At 35.9% G+C, this 20242-nt stretch overlaps 3 protein-coding genes across 4 annotated transcripts; 1 reads left to right on the forward strand and 2 right to left on the reverse strand.

Annotated features, from left to right (window-relative positions):
- Positions 1-3977: 3977 nt before the first annotated feature.
- LOC111778977 (linoleate 13S-lipoxygenase 3-1, chloroplastic) lies at positions 3978-8276 on the forward strand. The gene is made up of 7 exons (XM_023658995.2): positions 3978-4575; positions 4700-4980; positions 5376-5613; positions 5700-6023; positions 6342-6535; positions 6640-6941; positions 7029-8276. The coding sequence occupies exons 1-7, from the start codon at positions 4176-4178 to the stop codon at positions 8050-8052; spliced, it is 2763 nt and encodes a 920-aa protein (XP_023514763.2). The 5' UTR covers positions 3978-4175; the 3' UTR covers positions 8053-8276.
- Positions 8277-9554: 1278 nt separating this feature from the next.
- LOC111778750 (EPD1-interacting receptor-like cytoplasmic serine/threonine-protein kinase) lies at positions 9555-11212 on the reverse strand. Its single transcript, XM_023658723.2, has 5 exons — positions 10838-11212; positions 10611-10746; positions 10390-10529; positions 10200-10323; positions 9555-10120 (listed from the first exon to the last, which is right to left on the reverse strand). Exons 1-5 carry the CDS (start codon positions 11210-11212, stop codon positions 9555-9557), a joined length of 1341 nt encoding a protein of 446 aa, XP_023514491.2.
- Positions 11213-12478: 1266 nt separating this feature from the next.
- Positions 12479-19244, reverse strand: LOC111778870 (exportin-T). 2 transcript variants are annotated; one of them, XR_002812601.2, is made up of 15 exons: positions 17130-19244; positions 16934-17023; positions 16698-16787; positions 16510-16614; positions 16226-16285; positions 15879-15941; positions 15694-15789; positions 15339-15503; positions 14994-15167; positions 14834-14896; positions 14620-14718; positions 14346-14492; positions 12932-13118; positions 12799-12847; positions 12479-12700 (listed from the first exon to the last, which is right to left on the reverse strand). XR_002812601.2 is itself a non-coding variant. In XM_023658867.2 (13 exons), exons 1-13 carry the CDS (start codon positions 18855-18857, stop codon positions 13029-13031), a joined length of 2970 nt encoding a protein of 989 aa, XP_023514635.2. In that variant the 5' UTR covers positions 18858-19244; the 3' UTR covers positions 12931-13028. The 2 variants fall into 2 exon arrangements, 1 of the variants encoding a protein (XP_023514635.2); XM_023658867.2 differs by lacking the exons at positions 12479-12700; positions 12799-12847 and having other exon boundaries at positions 12931-13118.
- Positions 19245-20242: the final 998 nt, after the last annotated feature.

Here is a 20242-nt window from a genome sequence, read left to right on the forward strand (position 1 = left end):
ACTTTCAAAAATATTTTTGGGAAGAAAATTGTAAATATTTTGTTCCAAAAATAACCTTTTACTCTCGCAAATTTTATTATTAATTTTAATTTTTTTTAAATATAAAAAATATAATTATATCAAATTTAAAAATGTCAATAATACAGAGCGAAATCATTTATGTACACCTTAGAGATAAATTGTAATAAATACACGTCACATTATAGCTGTAACTATATATCAATTATACACATTTCTAAATTAATAAACATAATTCGATTTGTTTATTTTTTATTTTTCGATAATGTCACTTCTTGATATAAATATTTTCGTGATATAAATATCTAAATATCTTTTTTCTTCTTCGGTCACGCTCGTTCTTATTTAAAACAATCACTAGACTCGCTCGATATAATTATTATAGTTTTAAATTGTTGAAGGAGATACAATTACCTGACTATTGGTAATTTGATTCTGACCTGTAATTATTTTAATTAAAAAAATACCTTGAAAATTTGTATATGGTAATCCATGAAAAGCTGAGGTGGATGCCAGCTCAGCTTGCAGAAATATATTAATGAGGTTAAAACTTCAAACTTAATTTAATTCTTTTATTTAAGTAATTATAAGAAGAATAAAATTTGTGGCTCTATAAAATTGTATGGCCAAAAGAAGCAGGGAAATGAGTGGCGGTTCGTGCCGGTTCATGGACGGTCGCTCCAGTGGTCGGCGGTCGGTGGGCAATTCGCCGAACCGTTGACTAAGTTTATTGCGGCTGTACGGTCTGCTGGTTGCATTTTTATTTATAAATAAATAATTTTGAAAAAGTCAAAATGGGACCTTCGACGAAACCTACAATATCCATTCCTTTGATTCCTCAGCTGACCACAGATTCAACAACACACAAGCCGACTCATTTTCTTGTTCCAATGAGTTTTTTAAATAAATAAATAAATAATATATATATATATATATATATTAATTATTAATTTAATTTTTTTTTTTTTTAATTTCTAAATTTTCATTTTAAGAATATTGATTTTGGTTACAACATTAAAAAAAAAACTTGTTTTTCATTCCTTAAAATTAGAGATGTCCCTTTATTTTATGAGAACTTACCCTATACAAAGTGGAAAATTACTGTTGAAACGAGAACTAAGAGAGGAAGTACAAGAAATATTTGATTATTTTCTCGTTATTTAAACAGGGATTGGAATGAAGATTATATTCTCCTTCTCTATCTCTGACTTGACCTTACCAAATTTCATAAGGATGAGAATTGAAATAAGAGACAAGAACGGGGATAAAGAAGGATTCTTCATCTCTACCCAGTCTCCATGGATATCTCTAATCAAAATCTGGTTCGTTTAATATGAAAGAGAAGGAATGTAACCTACTTTTGATTAACGTGAGACAAATCTTTTATACCCGAGCTAGCTTTTAGTTAAACTAAAATATTGAATTAGAAAACACCTGACTAAGTTACGAGGCGTACTAAAAACGCTTGACGAACAAATTAAAAAAAAAAAAAAGGCAAAAATAGAATTTGAGAATAATATTTGGTGGGGTTGTGATTATAATTTAAAATAATGTTAATTAGGTGAAAGGTTAGAATATTGAATTTATTTGGTTAAAGTTGAATATGTAATGAATGGTCAATATTAAGATTGACGAACCAATGTGTAAGCAATCCGGTCAAACATTCAATGGTCATTTCTGCAACATTTAATTCTTAATTACGTTCAAACCCAAGAATATTTTCCTTTCAAATTTTCCCTTTTTGGGTCAAATATTAAATTACACCTAAATATTCTATTCTTCCTTACTTTTATAATTACTTTTATAATCATTATAAAAAATATATCTCCAATATTTTTTAATTAACATTATAATAATTCGACTTTACTTTTAAAATTTACATTAAATTAATAAAAATATCTTACATCTTTATACGAACTTTTCTTTAATTATCATTAATTTCTAAAGAAAATAATCGGACCGGTTTCATTCAACTTTTTTTTTTGAATTTTTTAAAATAAAAATTTAAAATTGATAGATATTTTTATTAATTTAATATAAAAATATTATTGGTTTGAATAAAACAATTAGAATCAAAGTCTTAATTCTGACAAAGTAAAAGCTTAGAAAACTGGATCAAATATGATTAAGGATAATTTGTTTTTTTTTTTTTAAATAAAATGAATTTTACTAAATATTAATTTTGGGGGGTTTTAGGAAATTACCAGTCCGTCCCTAAAGGAGGCTATTGTCGCTCAAAATTGGACACGTAATTCGGCTGCCTAACAGGCGGCATTTTATGTGAAAGATACGTAATGGTATTTAAAATTTGGGGAACCTTTTTTAAAAAAAGAAAATAACTTTTTGACAAATGTTTATTTAAAAATGTTTGACTACTGAATTTGAAAGTGTATATTCTATATTTAATCATAAAATCAAATTTTATTTAATACATTTTTTTATTAAAAAGAATTTAATAATGTAGAACGTGTTTACTGGTGTTATTGAATGATTTCACGTGATAAAAATTGAAAACTAGATTAAATTAAAGTTATTTATAAAAAAAAAAATCTAAAAAATAAAACAACTTTATATCTAATTTTACAAAGCATATAAACTCAAGCATTTAATATTTTTTGAACGAATTTTTAAAACTTATTACACTACAAACTATGGGGTTGAATATTATAATTATGAAATATTAATTATAGTTAATCTCTATAAAATAAATGAAAAAAAAAATTGAAGTATTAAGATTGAATTCGGTGGATAAAGAAAAATAATTAACGTAAAGCAAGTCATTAATAACCTTCTAAAAAAAAATGTAACAAAAAGTCCTTGCACGTTAATAACTTTTTTTTAGAGCATTGAAAACTGATTTTAGTTCACTTATTAAATTTTAATTTTGATTAAATTAATAAAAATATCCATAAATTTCATATTTTATTTAGAAAAATGTTTGTAATCTTTTAAAAGTTTTAACAATATTTTTAAACTTAAAAAAAAAAAAAAAAAAAACTTAAAAATACTACTGCAATTAATTAAATTAAAAAAATTTAATTAATACCTTCCAATTAAAAAAAAATAAAAAATATCTTTACTATTTGGATATATTTAAAAAATACATAAATTAGCATTAACAGCAGTTACTTTTTATCAACCATAGACAAAAACAATCTATCAACTACTTTATAAATTATCTCCAAAAATTTTATGTTACTCTAAAAAATTCATGAATAATTTCGATGAATATATTTTTTTTAACTTCTTAAAAAAAGTTCAATTTTTTTTTTGAAGTTTTTCAAATAATGAAATAAAAGTATTAACGAAATTTTTGAACAATCACGTGACATCTTTTAAAATGTTAAATATATTTTTAAAATAAAATATTCATGATTTTCATAAAAATATATATATATTTAAATTTATTTTAGTTAAAGAGTAATTTTGGGACAAAGTATAAAATTGAAAGTTATTTTTATTAATTTTGTTTTTTTTTTAAAAAATGATAATATTATAAAGTAATAAAAAAATAAAAAAAATAAAAATATAGAAGTTTATGGGAGGAGAAGAGAGTGGGCATTTTGGAAAAGGGGGAGAAAATAGACAACCCCAGTTTCTGTCGGGTTTCCTACGGCTTCCCTGTTTCTAGTTTTTACTCGTCGTTTTGACTGGGCGGTGGGCGGTGGGCGGAGGAGAAGCCCTGCAGCCCCACTCATTTTGAAATCTCCAAATTCAAACATGTTTTCTTTTCAAATCCACTTCAATTTTCTCTTATTATTTATTTTACTTTTCCTAATCCATCCATCCACTCCTAATTACCAACAATAATCCGAAACTATATTATATGTATATATATATATTGTAAAACGTGTGGACGGTGAGTTTCATGAAAGAAGGAAAAACTGCTCTTTCTCTCTCTTTGGCGTTGGCTTTGGCATTTTCCTCTCTCTAGGTTGTATAAAAAGGAGGTCCCCTGGTGAGGCAGAATAATAACAATCTGCTCTGCTCTCCTAACCATTCTCTTTCAAACCTCCATTTTCCCTTCTCTGCTAAGAGACGAACCAACTTCCTATTTCCCAAGCACTAAGAAAGAGATACAGAGACACAGAGAGAGAGAGAGAGAGAGAGAGACAAAAATAAGGTTGTGTTTGGCTGTTTGGAGAGGGAGAAACGGTATGGCGCTGGCTAATGAAATTCTTGGTTCATCTTTTCTTCACAAATCACCGTTGGTTTCTCAGTCTAAGTTGTTTCAAACTACTCTCAGTTCTGCGAATCAGTTCATGCCAATTTGGGGTTTTCCAGACAAGAAGAGGAAGGTGGTGCTGGTAAGGAAGGCTGTGAATGGTCCAGTGGCTGCAATTAGTGAGGATTTGGATTTGGGTTTGGGTTTGGATTTGGTTAAGCCTGTGCCCTTGGTCGAGAAGCCTGTCGAGTTCAAGGTTAGAGCTGTGGTGACTATCAGAAACAAGAACAAGGAAGACTTTAAGGAGACCATTTTTAGGCATTTGGATGCTTTCACGGATAGGATTGGCCAAAACGTTGTTCTTCAACTTATCAGCACTGAGATTGACCCAAGTGAGTCGTTTTCCCCTCCCCCCCCCCCCCCCCCCCTCTCTCTCTGTTTTTGTTTCTTCTCTTTCTGGGTGTTCTATATTCATGTGCTTTTCGTTGTTTTTGATCTGGATTTGGATTATTGAAGGACGAAACGCTCCAAAGAGAAGCAAGGAAGCCGTGTTGAAAGATTGGTCAAAGAAAACTAATGTAAAAGCAGAGAGGGTAAATTACATAGCAGAATTTGTACTGACCTCGGACTTTGGAGAGCCTGGAGCGATCATGATTATGAACAAGCACCAGCAGGAATTCTTCTTGGAAACTATCACGATCGAGCAATTTGCAAGTGATCCCATTCATTTTCCCTGCAATTCCTGGGTTCAGTCAAGAAAAGATCACCCTACTAAGAGGATATTCTTCTCTAATAAGGTGAGTTTTTCTTTTCATTCTCAGTTAAAGCTGATGTGATGTGTTCTTTCACATTTCTGATATCAAATGCCTCCACGCACTCTTATCATTGTAATGAATGAGTATACAATTCTATTATCTTGATCATTGAGAGGTGTAAAGTTTAGGAAACTTACATGCATGTCTTCTTACAGTCCTGAAATCTGCTATGAACTATTTGATAAGATTGCCTGTGGACCCAGAATTCAGCCTACCTAACTACAGTGAAATCATTCCAGTCATGCATGAGAAGAAACAATTTAAACGGATTAAGGGGATTATGACTGAATCTTCCTACAAAAATAACATATTCTCTTATAATCTTGTTGTTACATGAAGTTTTAAATGGTTTTCTTATGTGTTCTACGATTCTGCAGCCTTATCTACCAGGTGAGACACCAGCTGGGATTAAAGCATTAAGAGAGAAAGAGCTTAAAGACATTAGAGGTGATGGTAAAGGAGTAAGGAAACTGTCTGATCGAGTATATGACTTTGATGTGTACAACGACTTGGGAAATCCAGACAAGGGAATAGAATTTGCTCGCCCATGTCTTGGGGGCGAGAAAATTCCTTATCCTAGACGGTGTCGCACTGGACGTGCCCCTTGCGAAACTGGTAAAGTTCGACTTCTTCGTTTTCAATTATAACAATGATTAGCTAAGGATATATAAAACCATATCTAATAGTTGTGTACTCTATAGATATAACTGCAGAGAGTCGAGTCGAGAAACCGTTACCCATGTACGTGCCGAGAGATGAACAGTTTGAGGAGCCTAAGCAAACCACTTTCTCTCTTGGGAGGCTTAGGGCAGTTCTTCACACTTTGGTTCCTTCTCTCAAAGCCAGCATTTTGTCAAACAAACAAGATTTTCATGGGTTTTCAGACATTGACAGCCTTTACAGTGAAGGGGTGCTCCTTAAATTAGGCTTGCAAGATGAACTCATGAAGAAGCTCCCACTGCCAAGCGTTGTGAGTGAATCCAGCCCAGGACTGCTGAAATACAACACACCTTTGATACTTTCAAGTAAGTCGCATCATCAGCCTTCAAAAGTATCATTCATATATGCATTCATCAGCCTGTAATTTGCAAAAACAACTGATCTAGTTAGATAATCTAAATTACTTTGCCTGAGATTCAAAACAAGTTTTTACAGAATTTTAACAATCAATCCTAATCGATTGAAATAGAAGTCTTTTGAACTAAGGTAACCTCATATTCACAAGTTTCCTGCATAATAGACATTGCCATAGCACACTAAGTTATGCTTGAATGCAAATCGACAAACCCAATCATTCAGAAATCTTGATCATAACTAATGTCTATGTTGTTTCCTAATTGTAGAGGACAAGTTTGCCTGGCTGCGAGATGACGAATTCGCTCGCGAAGCAATAGCAGGAGTTAACCCAGTCTCCATTGAGAGGCTTAAGGTTTTCCCTCCAGTAAGCAACCTTGATCCCGAGGTTTATGGTCCACAGGAATCTGCCATTAAAGAAGAACACATCGTTGGCCAACTCAATGGCATGACCGTGCAGCAGGTAAATGATCACATCAAGCTGATGATAAACCGTCACTCAGATTTTTTTTCACCAAATTTGCAAATCCTAACATTATCTCGCCTCAAATTCCTTAATTGTTACAGGCATTGGATGAAAAGAAGTTGTTTATAGTGGATTACCATGATGTTTACCTTCCATTTATTGATCGGATTAATGCTCTGGACGGCCGGAAAACATATGCAACTCGCACAATCTTCTTCTTGACTCCACTTGGAACTCTCAAACCTTTGGCCATAGAGCTCAGCCTTCCACCAACTGGACCAAGTTCTCGATCAAAACGCGTCGTAACTCCACCCGTTGATGCTACAAGCAATTGGAAATGGCAGCTCGCCAAGGCTCATGTCTGCTCCAACGATGCTGGAGTTCATCAACTTGTTAACCACTGGTATGTGAAAAACAAAACTCTTTAACTTGAAAAGAACAGAGGGGTTGAGCTTTCTGATGACTAAAAATGGCTTACTGTTGATCACAGGTTGAGAACACATGCGGGCTTGGAGCCATTCATACTGGCAGCGCACAGACAACTGAGCTCAATGCACCCAATCTTCAAGCTCTTGGACCCACACATGCGATACACATTGGAGATCAACGCATTGGCGCGCCAAAGCCTGATCAGTGGCGAGGGAGTGATCGAATCTTGCTTCACTGCAGGGCGCTACGGCATGGAGATAAGCGCTGCTGCGTACAAGAACTTATGGCGCTTTGACAAGGAAAGCCTTCCCGCCGATCTCATACGCAGGGGAATGGCCGAGCCGGACCCTACAATGCCCCATGGACTCAAGCTTATGATCGAGGACTATCCATACGCTACCGATGGCCTTCTAATTTGGGCCGCAATCGAGAAATGGGTTAAAACCTATGTGTCTCATTACTATCCAAACCCTAGCATGGTCCGCGAGGACAAAGAATTGCAGGACTGGTACTGGGAGTCCATCAATGTAGGGCACGGCGACCTCCGCCATGAAAGCTGGTGGCCACAACTGAACAACTCCGACGATCTCGCCTCAATTCTCACTACGCTCATCTGGCTCTCATCAGCACAACACGCGGCGCTAAACTTCGGCCAGTATCCATACGGAGGCTACGTACCGAACCGACCGCCGTTGATGCGGCGGTTGATTCCCGACGAGAACGATCCGGAATACGCCATTTTCTTGAACGATCCTCAGAAGTATTTCTTGTCAGCGTTGCCAAGCGTGCTACAGGCAACGAAGTTCATGGCGGTGGTGGACACATTATCAACGCACTCGCCGGACGAGGAGTACCTCGGGGAGAGGCAACAGACGTCGATTTGGACAAGCGACGCGGAAATTGTAGAGGCATTTTACGAATTCTCGGCAGAGATCAGGCAGATTGAGAAGGAGATTGATAGAAGGAACGCCGACGAGCGGCTGAAGAACCGGTGCGGTGCCGGAGTTTTACCGTATGAGCTGCTAGCACCGAGCTCGGAACCGGGAGTTACTTGCAGAGGGGTTCCGAATAGTGTGTCAATTTGAGGCCATTGCCGCCATTGTTAAGCTTAAGAGGTCACTTTTTCAAATGAAATTTGACAGAGCCGTATTTATATGTATTGTTTTTAAATAATTAGCGGGAAAGAAAAAGTGTATTAGATTTTTACTGTAATGGACAGCCGTAAATTTTAGGGAAACTGTACATGCTGTAAACCTTGTAACTTTCATGGTTAATCCAATCCTTCTCGTGTAGAAGTGATTTTAGCGAACCGAAATACATTGCAGTGGAGAGTTTGTCCGGTGTCCGATAGACATCAAATTTGGCGAGCTTTCATATTTTCTATTGACGGACTTGAGACTCTAGAACTGCATGCCCAAATTCCCTCTGGGACTTCGACTTTCGAGGTTAAGGCTTAGAACCCTACCCGACCCTTCAACAAGCTTATATGTAATGCTTATGTATACCCATTGTCCCTATCTTAGGGATGTCTCGTTTCCTCTTCAATGCATACATTATATAGTGTGTTGGATGATGCACTATTCTCCTCGGTCACATCATGATATTCTTTTGTATTGGTCCACACGTGGCTGGATGGGTGCTTCTTGAGAGTCGTCGGGTGCTTCTTGAGAGTCGTCGGGTGCTTCTTGAGGGTCGCCGCTTTGCTTGTCTGGACGTGAGGTTTGTTAGGTGATGGATGCATTTTCTATATTCTCTATGAGTGTATATATCAAAAATCATTAATATAAATCTCTAGTCGTCGTGAAGTTAACCATCCAGGTGTTTCCACATATATTTTTAGTGGTGTTCTCCCTCTCTTGTTCTTCGTGTTTTTCATCTAAATTGTGTGAGTTGTGCGTGTTAAGTTGAATGGCACGGTGACCTATATGGGTCACGACCTCATGTATTTATAGACATAGATTACATAACAAACCATGAAATCATAGATTATTCTTGATTCATGATAACAAACAAGTAAATCAGTACTATGTATAGATATGATCTATTCTACGTTTAACAGTGCCATCCTAACACGTATAAGAAAGAGTAGCGTACGTTACACGGGATATATATATATATATATATATATATATATATATATATTAAGATTAGGTGGACTACACCCTTAAAAATTGAGTGGGTTGGTAAGATATGAAAGGGCTACCATTTATGAGTTGAATTATACACCATTTTAGACCTCACAATCTCTTCATTTTTCAACTTTGAAGAACATTTTCTTCATCACAAAAATCAAATTTTGGCTTAGGTAGCCTTAGTTTCAATAATAATAATAATAATGATGATGGTTCGATTCGTTCGGTATGCAATCTGTATTCTGTTTTATGTTTTCAGATTCATTAAATTCTGCACATGTATACTCAGATATCTGCAAACCGTAGAAATTCTGTATCAAGTTTCTAAATATGCAATTAAACACATATCTGAAAAACAAAAATACAACATTTTTTAAAATTTACGGCTACATAAGTGGTTAACAATCCTTTTTTAGTTCGAACATTTAGAAATTAAAAAATTAAAGTAAGAAAATTTACGAGAAAGAACATCCTGTAGTAAAATTGCTTCTAACAGCCTTGTACAAGGCTGTATCAGAATGAACATCATTCGATCTCGATCTCGACTTCGACCATGACCTTGACCTCAATGGCAATACCCGAGGCCTATATCTGCGACCTTTTTGGTCTTGGTAACGGCTCTCCGGTCTCTTCTCCTTCATCTCGACCCTCTTGTTCACCTTATTGGTGTCTTCACTTGGGACAATGTACACAAATGGCTCGGTTATAAACTCTTTCATGTTATGAACAGCCTCTAATCCTTTGACCACTGAGGCCATTGAGGGCCTACATTTGGGGTGGTGGCTAAGGCATTGGTATGCTATTGCAGCCAATTTTTTAGCTCCTTCATTTGAGTACTTCCCTTCAAGCCTTGGATCAATTATCTTCTCTAGTTTGTTTTGATCGTTTAAACGATGTCTACCCCATGCTACTAAGTTCTGTTCTCGGCTCGGACGGCTCTTGTCGACCGCTCGTCGACCTGTTAACAACTCTAATAAAAACACTCCAAAGCTAAACACGTCGCTCATTGTCGACAAATGACCTGAAACAACAGATTGAAAATTTACTGTTTTTTTAGTACTAACTGATAGTTAGCAACAAAGTTCGGTTTATGAACGAACCTGTCATGAGATATTCCGGAGCGGCATACCCTTCTGTCCCCATGATTTGAGTCGTTATGTGTGTGTCGTCCTCATCAAGACCATTCGTAGCCAACCCGAAATCCGAAAGCTTGGGATTGTAGTCCTGTAACAATGATATCAGGTTTTGTATCGTTTTCAAAGATTAATGTTGAGACTAGTGATATAGTACCGAGTCGAGTAAGATGTTTGAAGCCTTGAAGTCTCGGAAGATGATGGGCTTTTCGGGTTCGTGAAGGAAAGCAAGGCCTTTAGCTGATCCTAATGCAATCTTCGTCCTTTGTAACCAAGTCAAATTCGAAACGTAGCAACCTAAATCCGAAAAAGATTCATTAGAACACAAAAAATTTACAAATTAACGTAAAAAAACATGAATTTTTCGATTAGAATTACCTTTAAACAACAAATTCTCTAAGTTTCCACCTTCCATATATTCATAAACAAGAAGTCTCTGTTCATCTTCAAGGCAATACCCAATCAAATTGACAAGATTTGGGTGTCTCAATTGGCCAAGAAAGAACACTTCAGCCTACAAGAACACATGAAAAAAAAAAAACACAGTAAAAAAACCAAAATTTACAGTAAAAAAATTGTAAAATTCACCACTCAAAATGGCTCACCAGCCACTCCCTATGGCCTTGAGAGCCATCCAAATCCAAAATCTTGACAGCCACATGCTGAGATTTCTTCAAACCAAGCTTGAAATTGTGATGAATAAACCCTTTAAACACAGGCCCAAATCCACCCTCTCCCAAATAGTTACCTTTGGTGAAATTTTGAGTGATTTCAGTAAGTTCTTTGAAGGTAAAAATTTGAAGATTTGAACCATTACAAGAATTTGAAAGATCACTAATAATTGAAAGAGAAGATCTAACACTCATATCAGAAATTGATAAGATTCTTCTCAATGAAATCTTGTTTGAGGATTGAAATTCAGAGCTTTTAACAACTTTCTTTGGCTTTAAACAACTGGGTAAGAACCTTTTGAAACCCATTGTTCATTGAAAAGCTTGAATTTTGGACATCAAATTTGGGTTTTTTATAGTGTTTGAAGAAATGGGTCCTAAAATTTTGAGGTGAAAAGTCATGTTCTTGAAGGTAATGATGAACAAACAAGTTGATTTTGTTGTTTATGAGGGGAATTTGGATTTTATTGACTTTGATTTTAATGGGAAAAAGAGAGATTTTTAGTGGGAGGGTCTTTGTTTGTTCTAAAAGTTGGTTGATTTTGTTGTTTTGATTTTCATAATTTTGCAGTTTCTTAGCAAATTCATATGTTTTTTTTTTAATATTGTGTTGAGGAAGTGGATATGAATGTCTCCATTGCTGTGTGTGTAGATGCCGTGTGAATTCCACACGCCACTAAGTCCAATTAATTCAATCCAAGTCGTTCGGGTAACGTCGATGATCTAACACAGTTCGACTGGTTGAAATATGTGTTCTTCAGTAAAATATCGATGATTTAAGTATCTGGGTTCACTCTTATTTATCGACGATTAGGTAACGGGTATTTTGTCGTTAAATTATATTTGTGTTGGCACTGGGTTTTGATTATTTTATTGATGTAGTTCGTAAATTAATAGACAATTAGGTTAACCATATATATATATATATATATTATATATATATATATATTTTTTCTAATTGGGTCTTCATTGTTTTAAGGTTATTGTAGATGTAAAGTCCGTTGCATAAAGGCTACTTTTAGTTTATGAGTAAATAAATATTAATAAAGTTCTTAGTCTTCAACCAAATCGTTACTAACGCGTGTACTGGAAGAGATTTCCACACATTTATAAAAAAACGTTTCGTTCTTCCGTTCCCCACTGATGTGGGATCTCACACAAGTACGATTAAAAGTGTTTTTTCAAAAGAAAAACGTAAAAACATCAAAAAGTGTCAACCTTTCACAATGGCTTTAATCAAAAGTTAAAACTTTAAGAACTCTTACTTTGACGGTTCATCAGAGAATTAAAAAAATGGAAGAAAGGGAGCAGTCAGTCATCAGAAAGTGATAGCAAAATCAAAGTCATGGCTCTCCTTCAAGACCGACTTCTTCTACCTCAAATCATCAACTTAGTCTCAATCCACATTTTTCAAACCCTCATAGACCAGAGATTTGAACATACCAACCCAATAACAGAGCACATTCATGGAATTCTACATCAGAAAAATCTACATTTCGACTATTCAATTTCTGTGTTCGAGAGTTTTTCTATCACGTGCGCGTATATATAAAAACGACGTTTAAACAATCGACGAATATAACAAATCTGAACTGATATAAGGTTTTTATCCAGTGATGCAGGGGCAGAAACCAAGAATCAAAATTTATCAAGTCGGAAATAATCGACGAGGAGAAGATTATAAAAAACCGAGCAAATGGTATAGACAAAAACGATACCATGATCTTCGAAATGAGTCATCCAATTCGACAAAACTTGACTTCTGTAGCTGAGAAGATCTTTTCAGGCAATGTACAACTGTAGAAAAAGATATGGAGAGGAGAATGAGCCAACTCTAATAGTGATATCCATTCAAATTTTGTAAGCTGAAACGAACGTATATATAACGAAAATACCTCATCCGTGAATCACCCGCCAAAAACACGTATATACAGAGTATATATCCTACAAGATTATCCAAATTAAGTCAAGGGGGAATCAATCTTAATGAGAATGTAATCAGTAGATTAGTATGAGATCAATCCTCACCCTTGGTGAACAAAATTGGAGTTCATATTTCAGAACAAACACCACAAAGCGGAGTTATCAGGAACTGTTATTAACATATTTCGTCCTAGCGGCAACGCTATCTGAAAACGAGACTTCCGTTCTGTTGAACTCTTAAACTTTCTATAAGCGACTGGTAGAATGATTTTAATGCCTTGATGTCATTACCCTGCAAATGAGAACCAGACTAAGGATCAAAACTGTATGCAAACGCCGTGCGTACAAAAACTATTAGACATTAAAGCCTAGCCTTATACGGCTAGTGTAGACTCTTGTTCGTGAGAACCCTATGTGCCCTATACGGCTAGTGTGCCGAAGCGTGCTTCTCGTTTAAAATAAATAAAGGAATCACTATAGACAACACCTTATGATGTCCCAAGTCATCTACTGTAACAGTTCTAAGCCCACCACTAGCAGATATTGTTCTCTTTGGACTTTCCCTTTCAGACTTTCCCTTAAGATTTTTAAAAGGCGTCTACTAGGGAGAAGTTTCCACACCCGCTTCTCGTTTAAAATAAATAAAGGGATCACTATAGACAACACCTTATGATGTGCCAAGTCATCTACTGTAACAGTCCTAAGCCCACCACTAGCAGATATTGTTCTCTTTGAACTTTCCCTTTCCGGCTTTCCCTTAAGATTTTTAAAAGGCGTCTACTAGGGAGAAGTTTCCACACCCTTATAAAGAGTGTTTCATTCCCCTCTCCAACCGATGTGGGATCTCACAATTCACCCTCCATTGGCACCCAACGTCCTCGCTGGCACTCGTTCTCTTCTCCAATCGATGTGGGACCCCTCAATCCACTCCTTTTGGGGTCCAACGTCCTTGCTGGCACACCGCCTCGTATCCACCCCCCTTCGAGGCTCAGCCTCCTCGCTAGCATATCACCCGGTGCCTGGCTCTGATACCATTTGTAACAACCTAAGCCCACCGCTAGCAGATATTGTCCTCTTTGGGCTTTCCCTAGCGGTAGGCTTGAGCCGTTACATCTACGTTAAATCTACTTCTTTTTTCAATAATGAACATGTGTCCTCAAAAGCTAATTAAATGAACTAATTCCATATAACATCCCCAAAACATGAAGATTTTGAAGTCGGAAATTCCAAAAAAAATTTAATATCAAACCAAGTGGAAACCAATGTTTGAACCTATGTAACACAAAGGCATCTTGGTTCATTGCTCATATGGCTAAATCCTTTTTTTTTCCCAATATAAACAAAAGAAATCCATAAATCTAACGAACATTACAAGAAGAGAAAAGAGTTGCTCGAATCACCCATCCAGATTCTGTAATTAATATCAAATCTCGATTAACGATTCAAAATGCAAACATGCATGTCAACTAAGTAACCTTTCGATGTGCCAATAGAAGTTTAAATTGATGCTAATAGGTACCTGTAACTTTTGACAATACTGCTCAGCCAAATCTTGAGGGCAGTGTGCAGTTAAAAACCCCTTTGATACAAACTGGACAAGAAAATCCTGCCCGAACTTCTCATACATAACCTTCTGGGCCATTACAATTTCTCCAAGCAAAATCAGCTGCAACCAAAATCCACGTACAATATATTCAAAAAATTATCAGAAAAATATAACAAATAGAATATTTTGCGACACTATCCTTGCAGTCCAATAATAAACGAAACAGAATCGGGTATAGTATCCTTACAGTATTTGCATCATGTAATTCAAACGATTTGTCGAGCACGCTGTACAAGCAACAGTTCGTAGCAAAGCCCTCGATTATAAAACTTTGGAAGCCAGGCACCTGAATTCAAATGAACAAAATAGTAAAACATGTGATAAACAGTGTGTGTGTGTGTGTGTGTGTGTGTTTTTCCACGAGAAAAAACACAGAATCAACGAGGAAAGCATAACGCTACCTTCTCTTCTCCAGGACGGTCACACCAGTCCTTAATTAATCTAATGAATATCTGTACACATGCCTATATCCCACGAAACGATGATCAGGTTCAGACAACCAAAGTGAACTAGATGTTTATGCATGAAAAAGAAAACCTACAACATAAAGCAATATGTTACCTTTCTAACAAGAATATCTTTATGATTGCACGATGTATTTAAAAGCAACTGCATCATTGGTTCCAGGTAGCTTCTACTTTTAAGGGCTAGAAACACGGAAGAGAGATCGTGTGTGGCTATCACATGAAGAAATGTATAGACTATTCGCTGAAGTTCTTGTAGTTCGCGGATTTCCTACAATAAACAGAAGAGCAATGCATAAGACAAGGAAAGGAAAATTATCTCTCACCATGAAGAATTAAGTTTTCTTGCACAGAAGATGAACTAATACTAAACCCAGTGTCGCCTTGACGATCCCATTTAACAATATAATAAAATAAGAATTCAAGAACGTATTAAGAGTACCTCGATATTGGTTCCAGGTCCTGAAGGAAGTGAATCTCTTGGGATTATGTTGAATATCCGACCAGCAATTATAGGAAATACATCCTCCAAAATGCCATGGACCGAAGTGCTGAATTTGCAGATTAATTGATTAAGTAACACAAGGAAACCGATCAACTCCTTCGGCTGCAAGAAAACATGCAATCGTAGTCAAGCTCTAAAACAAATACATGATAAGATATGAACAAGTTTATAAAAAAAAAAATAATAATAACAATAACTCGAAACACGGGTGTCTCTGTCTCTAGCAGTTTCTTTTATCAAAAGATGCATTAAAAAGGATCAACTGGTGACTGAATTTGAGTTCATGAGTTACCTCGCTTTCTGCAAGCAACTGCTCCAATGCCGTTGGAAGATAGGGAAATACCGATGCCCCCAACGTGTCCACCATTCGATGTATAAAAGATAGAACCTTAATTCAACAGAAATTAACATCAGTGCTGGTACAGTTTATGAAATATACAAAGGTATACATGAAAGGATCTATATCTAACCCTGTACCTTAGTCCGTAGAGGCTCTATTTTCGGGAATGCAACGAGGACTTGAAGAAGAACATCCAATGTCTAAATTGAAGAAGAATGTACATCAGTTAGTGAATAGTAATAATAATTCAATGAAAGGCAGTTTAATTCATAATTTGCTCCACACTTAATCCTCAATAGAAGCTACGAAAATGCTAGCAAAATGAATCTCTTAGCCACCGGTCTCTTAACTTAATTGAACACCAGCTAGAAAGACATTACATTTATAGGTGCTCTTTTACATAAATGTCTATGTTCCACTTTTGAAAACCCTCAGGCCACTCGAGATATTGAAATAATAGCTAAAAAAGGGCACGGAAGCTAACCTGTTTGAACATCAAACCAATAGCAGGACGACTTGTTGTGACAAGATGTTCGTTGAACCCCTGGATTACCAAAAACGAAAAGTGTATGTGTGACTACTTTTGACGAAAGGAAGGTAAAAGTGAGTTGATGAAATCGCTCGTTAGAAAAAGCATCTTTACAGAAATATCAGACACCAGTAACACTAATATCATGCTTCCAAAAAGTGCCTATGCCAAAGAATGAGAGTGTAATAGGAGAAACCGGATACATCGCTCCCAAGAGAGAGGTTATTAACGAAAGGAACCTTGCTGAGGGCATTAATGGCCATGATTATTTGCTGAATGGTAGAAATCTTTGCTGTAGCCTCCTCTGGAGTTAGAGCCTTAGCGTTCATTAGCACCACTTCAACCTAGATTAAAGCATGATCAATTAAACCGAAAAAGTTAATGATCCAGACCATCGAAAAAACTGTACTAGTAAGTCAACGACAACCTGTCGACAAAGAGGCTTGAGCAAAGATGACAAATAATCAGATTGCTTTTCCAGTGGCACATCTTCCATACCAATCAGTAAACCAATTGCCTGTAAACAAAATCATTGGATATGTAAACATAGGAACAGCACAACGCACCATTGCAGACACGTGCATGCACACGGAATAAACATAAAACAATAGGAAAAAGATATACGTATATAAAATATATACACACTCAGAGCAAAAGGAGAACCTCGAATATATGGCTGCCATCTTCAGACGCCGAAAGTTCATTTGATGCAAAATTTGAGGTTGTAAATCGTGCAACAGTATCCTGTAGGCTCTGGAATTTCACCATGATGATAGAAGCAAACTTAGGGATGTTCAACATTATGATTAATTTTACAAGAGAATACAAAGTTTTAAGAATTGAAACATGGGATTAATACCGTTAAAATTGTCTCGATGTAAGGCACAAGCTTCACTTTTAGAAGTTTCACGACCCTCATGAATAGATAACTCGCCCTTCTACTAACATTGCTGTTCGGATGGTGTATGCCTCGTTCATCAAGAAAGGCAGCCAAAACAACACTAATAAACTGAGAATTCTCCTGCACTACCTTTATATATCGGAAAATTGTTTCCAAATATACAAGTGCAACTAGCCTGTTAGAATGGCAAGAAAACCGAGTGGATAAAAGCATTGTCACCATTTCCCCAACAAGTCCGCTTCCATTTCTCAATACGTCATCGTTAATTGACTCCCCATATGCGAAAAAAAGTGTGAGTGATGCTTCTACCTCTTCGACATTCCGATCTGAAGAAGATGCAGCAGCACTCATCATTGAACTTCTAATAAATAATTGAGTTACATCAGGTGCTACACGACCTACGCTACGCAGAAGTACCAAAAAATCCTTCCTAAACTCCACCATTCTATCTTCTTCTTCTCTTCCTATCTTATCAAAGATATCAAGATTGTGCCGGTATACAGGATCGTAACATACTTGTGCATAGATCACTTCTAATATTTTACTCAAGTGAAGAAGCTGCTTCTCCGTCAGTGGAGAAAGGTTCTTCATGGTAGCAACATAACCAGAAAGGAATTGCACGATGCTAAAAGCCGAGTCCAGCTCACATTTTTGCAATACATAGAAAACAGACGGCAAAACTTCATTTAGAAGCTCCAAAGAATTGCTCTTAGAATCTTCTGAATTCAACCGTTTAAAACACTCCAAAGCCTCCACAGCATAGCCTGTAAGTAAGCTAGCTACCTTTGAGACCAACTCAGAATCACTATCTTCAGCAGCAACCAGACCGAAAACCCGGCTTATTTGTAGACTCTGCAACAGGGTTAGTTTTGCCTGATGATCCATCCGCTTCGAAACAACTGCAAGCAAACACCCTGCCGCAGCTCCACGAAATTGCTCCAGCAAACCATCAACTAAAGTTAACTCAAATAACAATGGCAAAATCACATCATTTACAATTAACCCAATGTCAATCCAAGATATGTATCTTCTCATAACATCCAACACACTTGCACACAGTTCTTGATCAGAATTCTTATACATGGACAAAATGTCATACCACGATCGAACTATTGTAGATACACACTGCTGTCTGATAGCATCCTTTATCCGCCCTGCAACCGTGATTTCCTCAGACGTTCGAGGGTAATCCATGCTAATCAACTCATCATCCAATGTATTCAGAACCCGACAGAACATATCAATCACCACCGGTCCTTTTCTCAAATGAGATAAGAAATCAACAAAAATCGAAGGCCAATCTAATGGATAATCAAGGCAAATTAGTGTTACCAAAACTTGTGCAAGCTTGTTCTTAATGAAAGCAGGACCCTGTAAAATTCTAAGTGCTTGAGTCTCATAACTACCCTCCAAACACACAATGGAAAACACTGACTTCCTAACAAAGTACTTCTCGTCTAAACTCATCCACGAATAACGAACCCGAATAATCTCGTGAAGTGTTTGCAAGCACCAAAACTGAACCTGAACAAGGTTCGAAAAACACAGCTTCTCGACACACACACTGCATATTGCCGATTCCTCTTTCGCTTTATCACAATACTCATTAGCCTTTAATTTTAAATTCGAACCCGCATTGCTCGTTTCATCAAACATAATAAGGATTGCTTTCTCCAAATCATCCATGGCGCTTAAAATCTCAAACCCACAACCCAAAATCAAACAGAAAATATATTTCAACACGATTCAGTGCAAACCAGTGATTACATAAAGAACCAAGTAGATTGGGGCAAAATTGTTGAAGGGTTTTAGTGGGGTTTGTGATAGGAAGCGAAGAAGCAAAGAAGAACAGCAATGGAGTGAAGCGATTCGAGAGAGTGAGATCGGAATTGAGTTCTCAGAAAGCTTACCTTTAATTATTGGATTCAGATCAATTCAGGGATCTTTAAAATGCGAAGTGTTTCAGGAAGCGTAGTACTAATGGGATTTATTTGCTGGGAATTTTCGTTTTTTTCTTTTCCTTTTCCTATTTCACCATTTTTTTTTTCTTCTCCATTCTCTAGGGTTTGTAGTTTTGAGATGGTTGCCAATTTATATAGCAATTGGTCATTGTCGCACCTTCGAAAATTAAATAAATAATTAATATATAATTTAAGTAATTAATTGCTGTGGATTTATAATAAATATAATAAATGTTCTTAAATTTAAAAACATTCTTAAATTCTTTTATAAAAAATTAAAAAAAAATACTCTTTGTTCTTTTATGGAAATCTTTGTTTAAAAAATATTTAAAAATAAAATTTTAACCTAAAAAATATTTAAAAAAAATTCTTAAATTTTTAAATATTAATAACCTCTCAAAAGTAACATTAATACCTCGGTTTTATTTATTTTTTTAAAAAAATAAATAAAATTGAGGATATTTATATTATTTTTAAAATTTCACTATTTTTAAGTGGAAGAGTATTGTTTAAAATTTAAATAATTTTTTAAATTCGAATTATTTAAATCTTTAGCTTAAATTGCCCTTATTTAATTATTATCTATTAAATGGTTATAAAATTGGAATTATCGTTAATTTATTTTTTAAAAGGGTAAAGTTGACAAAAAAAAAAAATATTATATAATACAATTCCGACGTGTCCCCTTTTTTCACGGAAATAAAAATGTAGATACCGTAACTGAATAGTCGCGACGCGAACGTCAAAACGCCACGTCATGCGCCACGTAGGTTGCCTAACTGCTCAATGGAAGACCAACACTGACCAAAATACCATCCGTCAATGCGGGGGATTCCTGCATTAATAAGGGTAAATTGGTAAATTTGATTTTTTGGTAGCCGGGTTAATGGGCTTTACCAAGTCAGCCCATGTTAAATTATAGACCCAATTAAATCGGCCCATTAGTGACACTAGTCGGCCCAATATACTGGAGGATCTTTTTTTGGGTGGTGTGGCTTAACAGGTTCACATGGAACAAGGCTCATGAATTTAAATTGGTATATCATTCTCCGGTATGTTAATCGCGTCTATAGACGACATTTCTATGTATTTCCCGAGAAAAAATAGAGG

The sequence above is a fragment of the Cucurbita pepo genome, chromosome 17 (genome assembly GCF_057944985.1).
Source record: "Cucurbita pepo subsp. pepo isolate OVF chromosome 17, ASM5794498v1, whole genome shotgun sequence".
Lineage (NCBI taxonomy): Eukaryota > Viridiplantae > Streptophyta > Magnoliopsida > Cucurbitales > Cucurbitaceae > Cucurbita > Cucurbita pepo.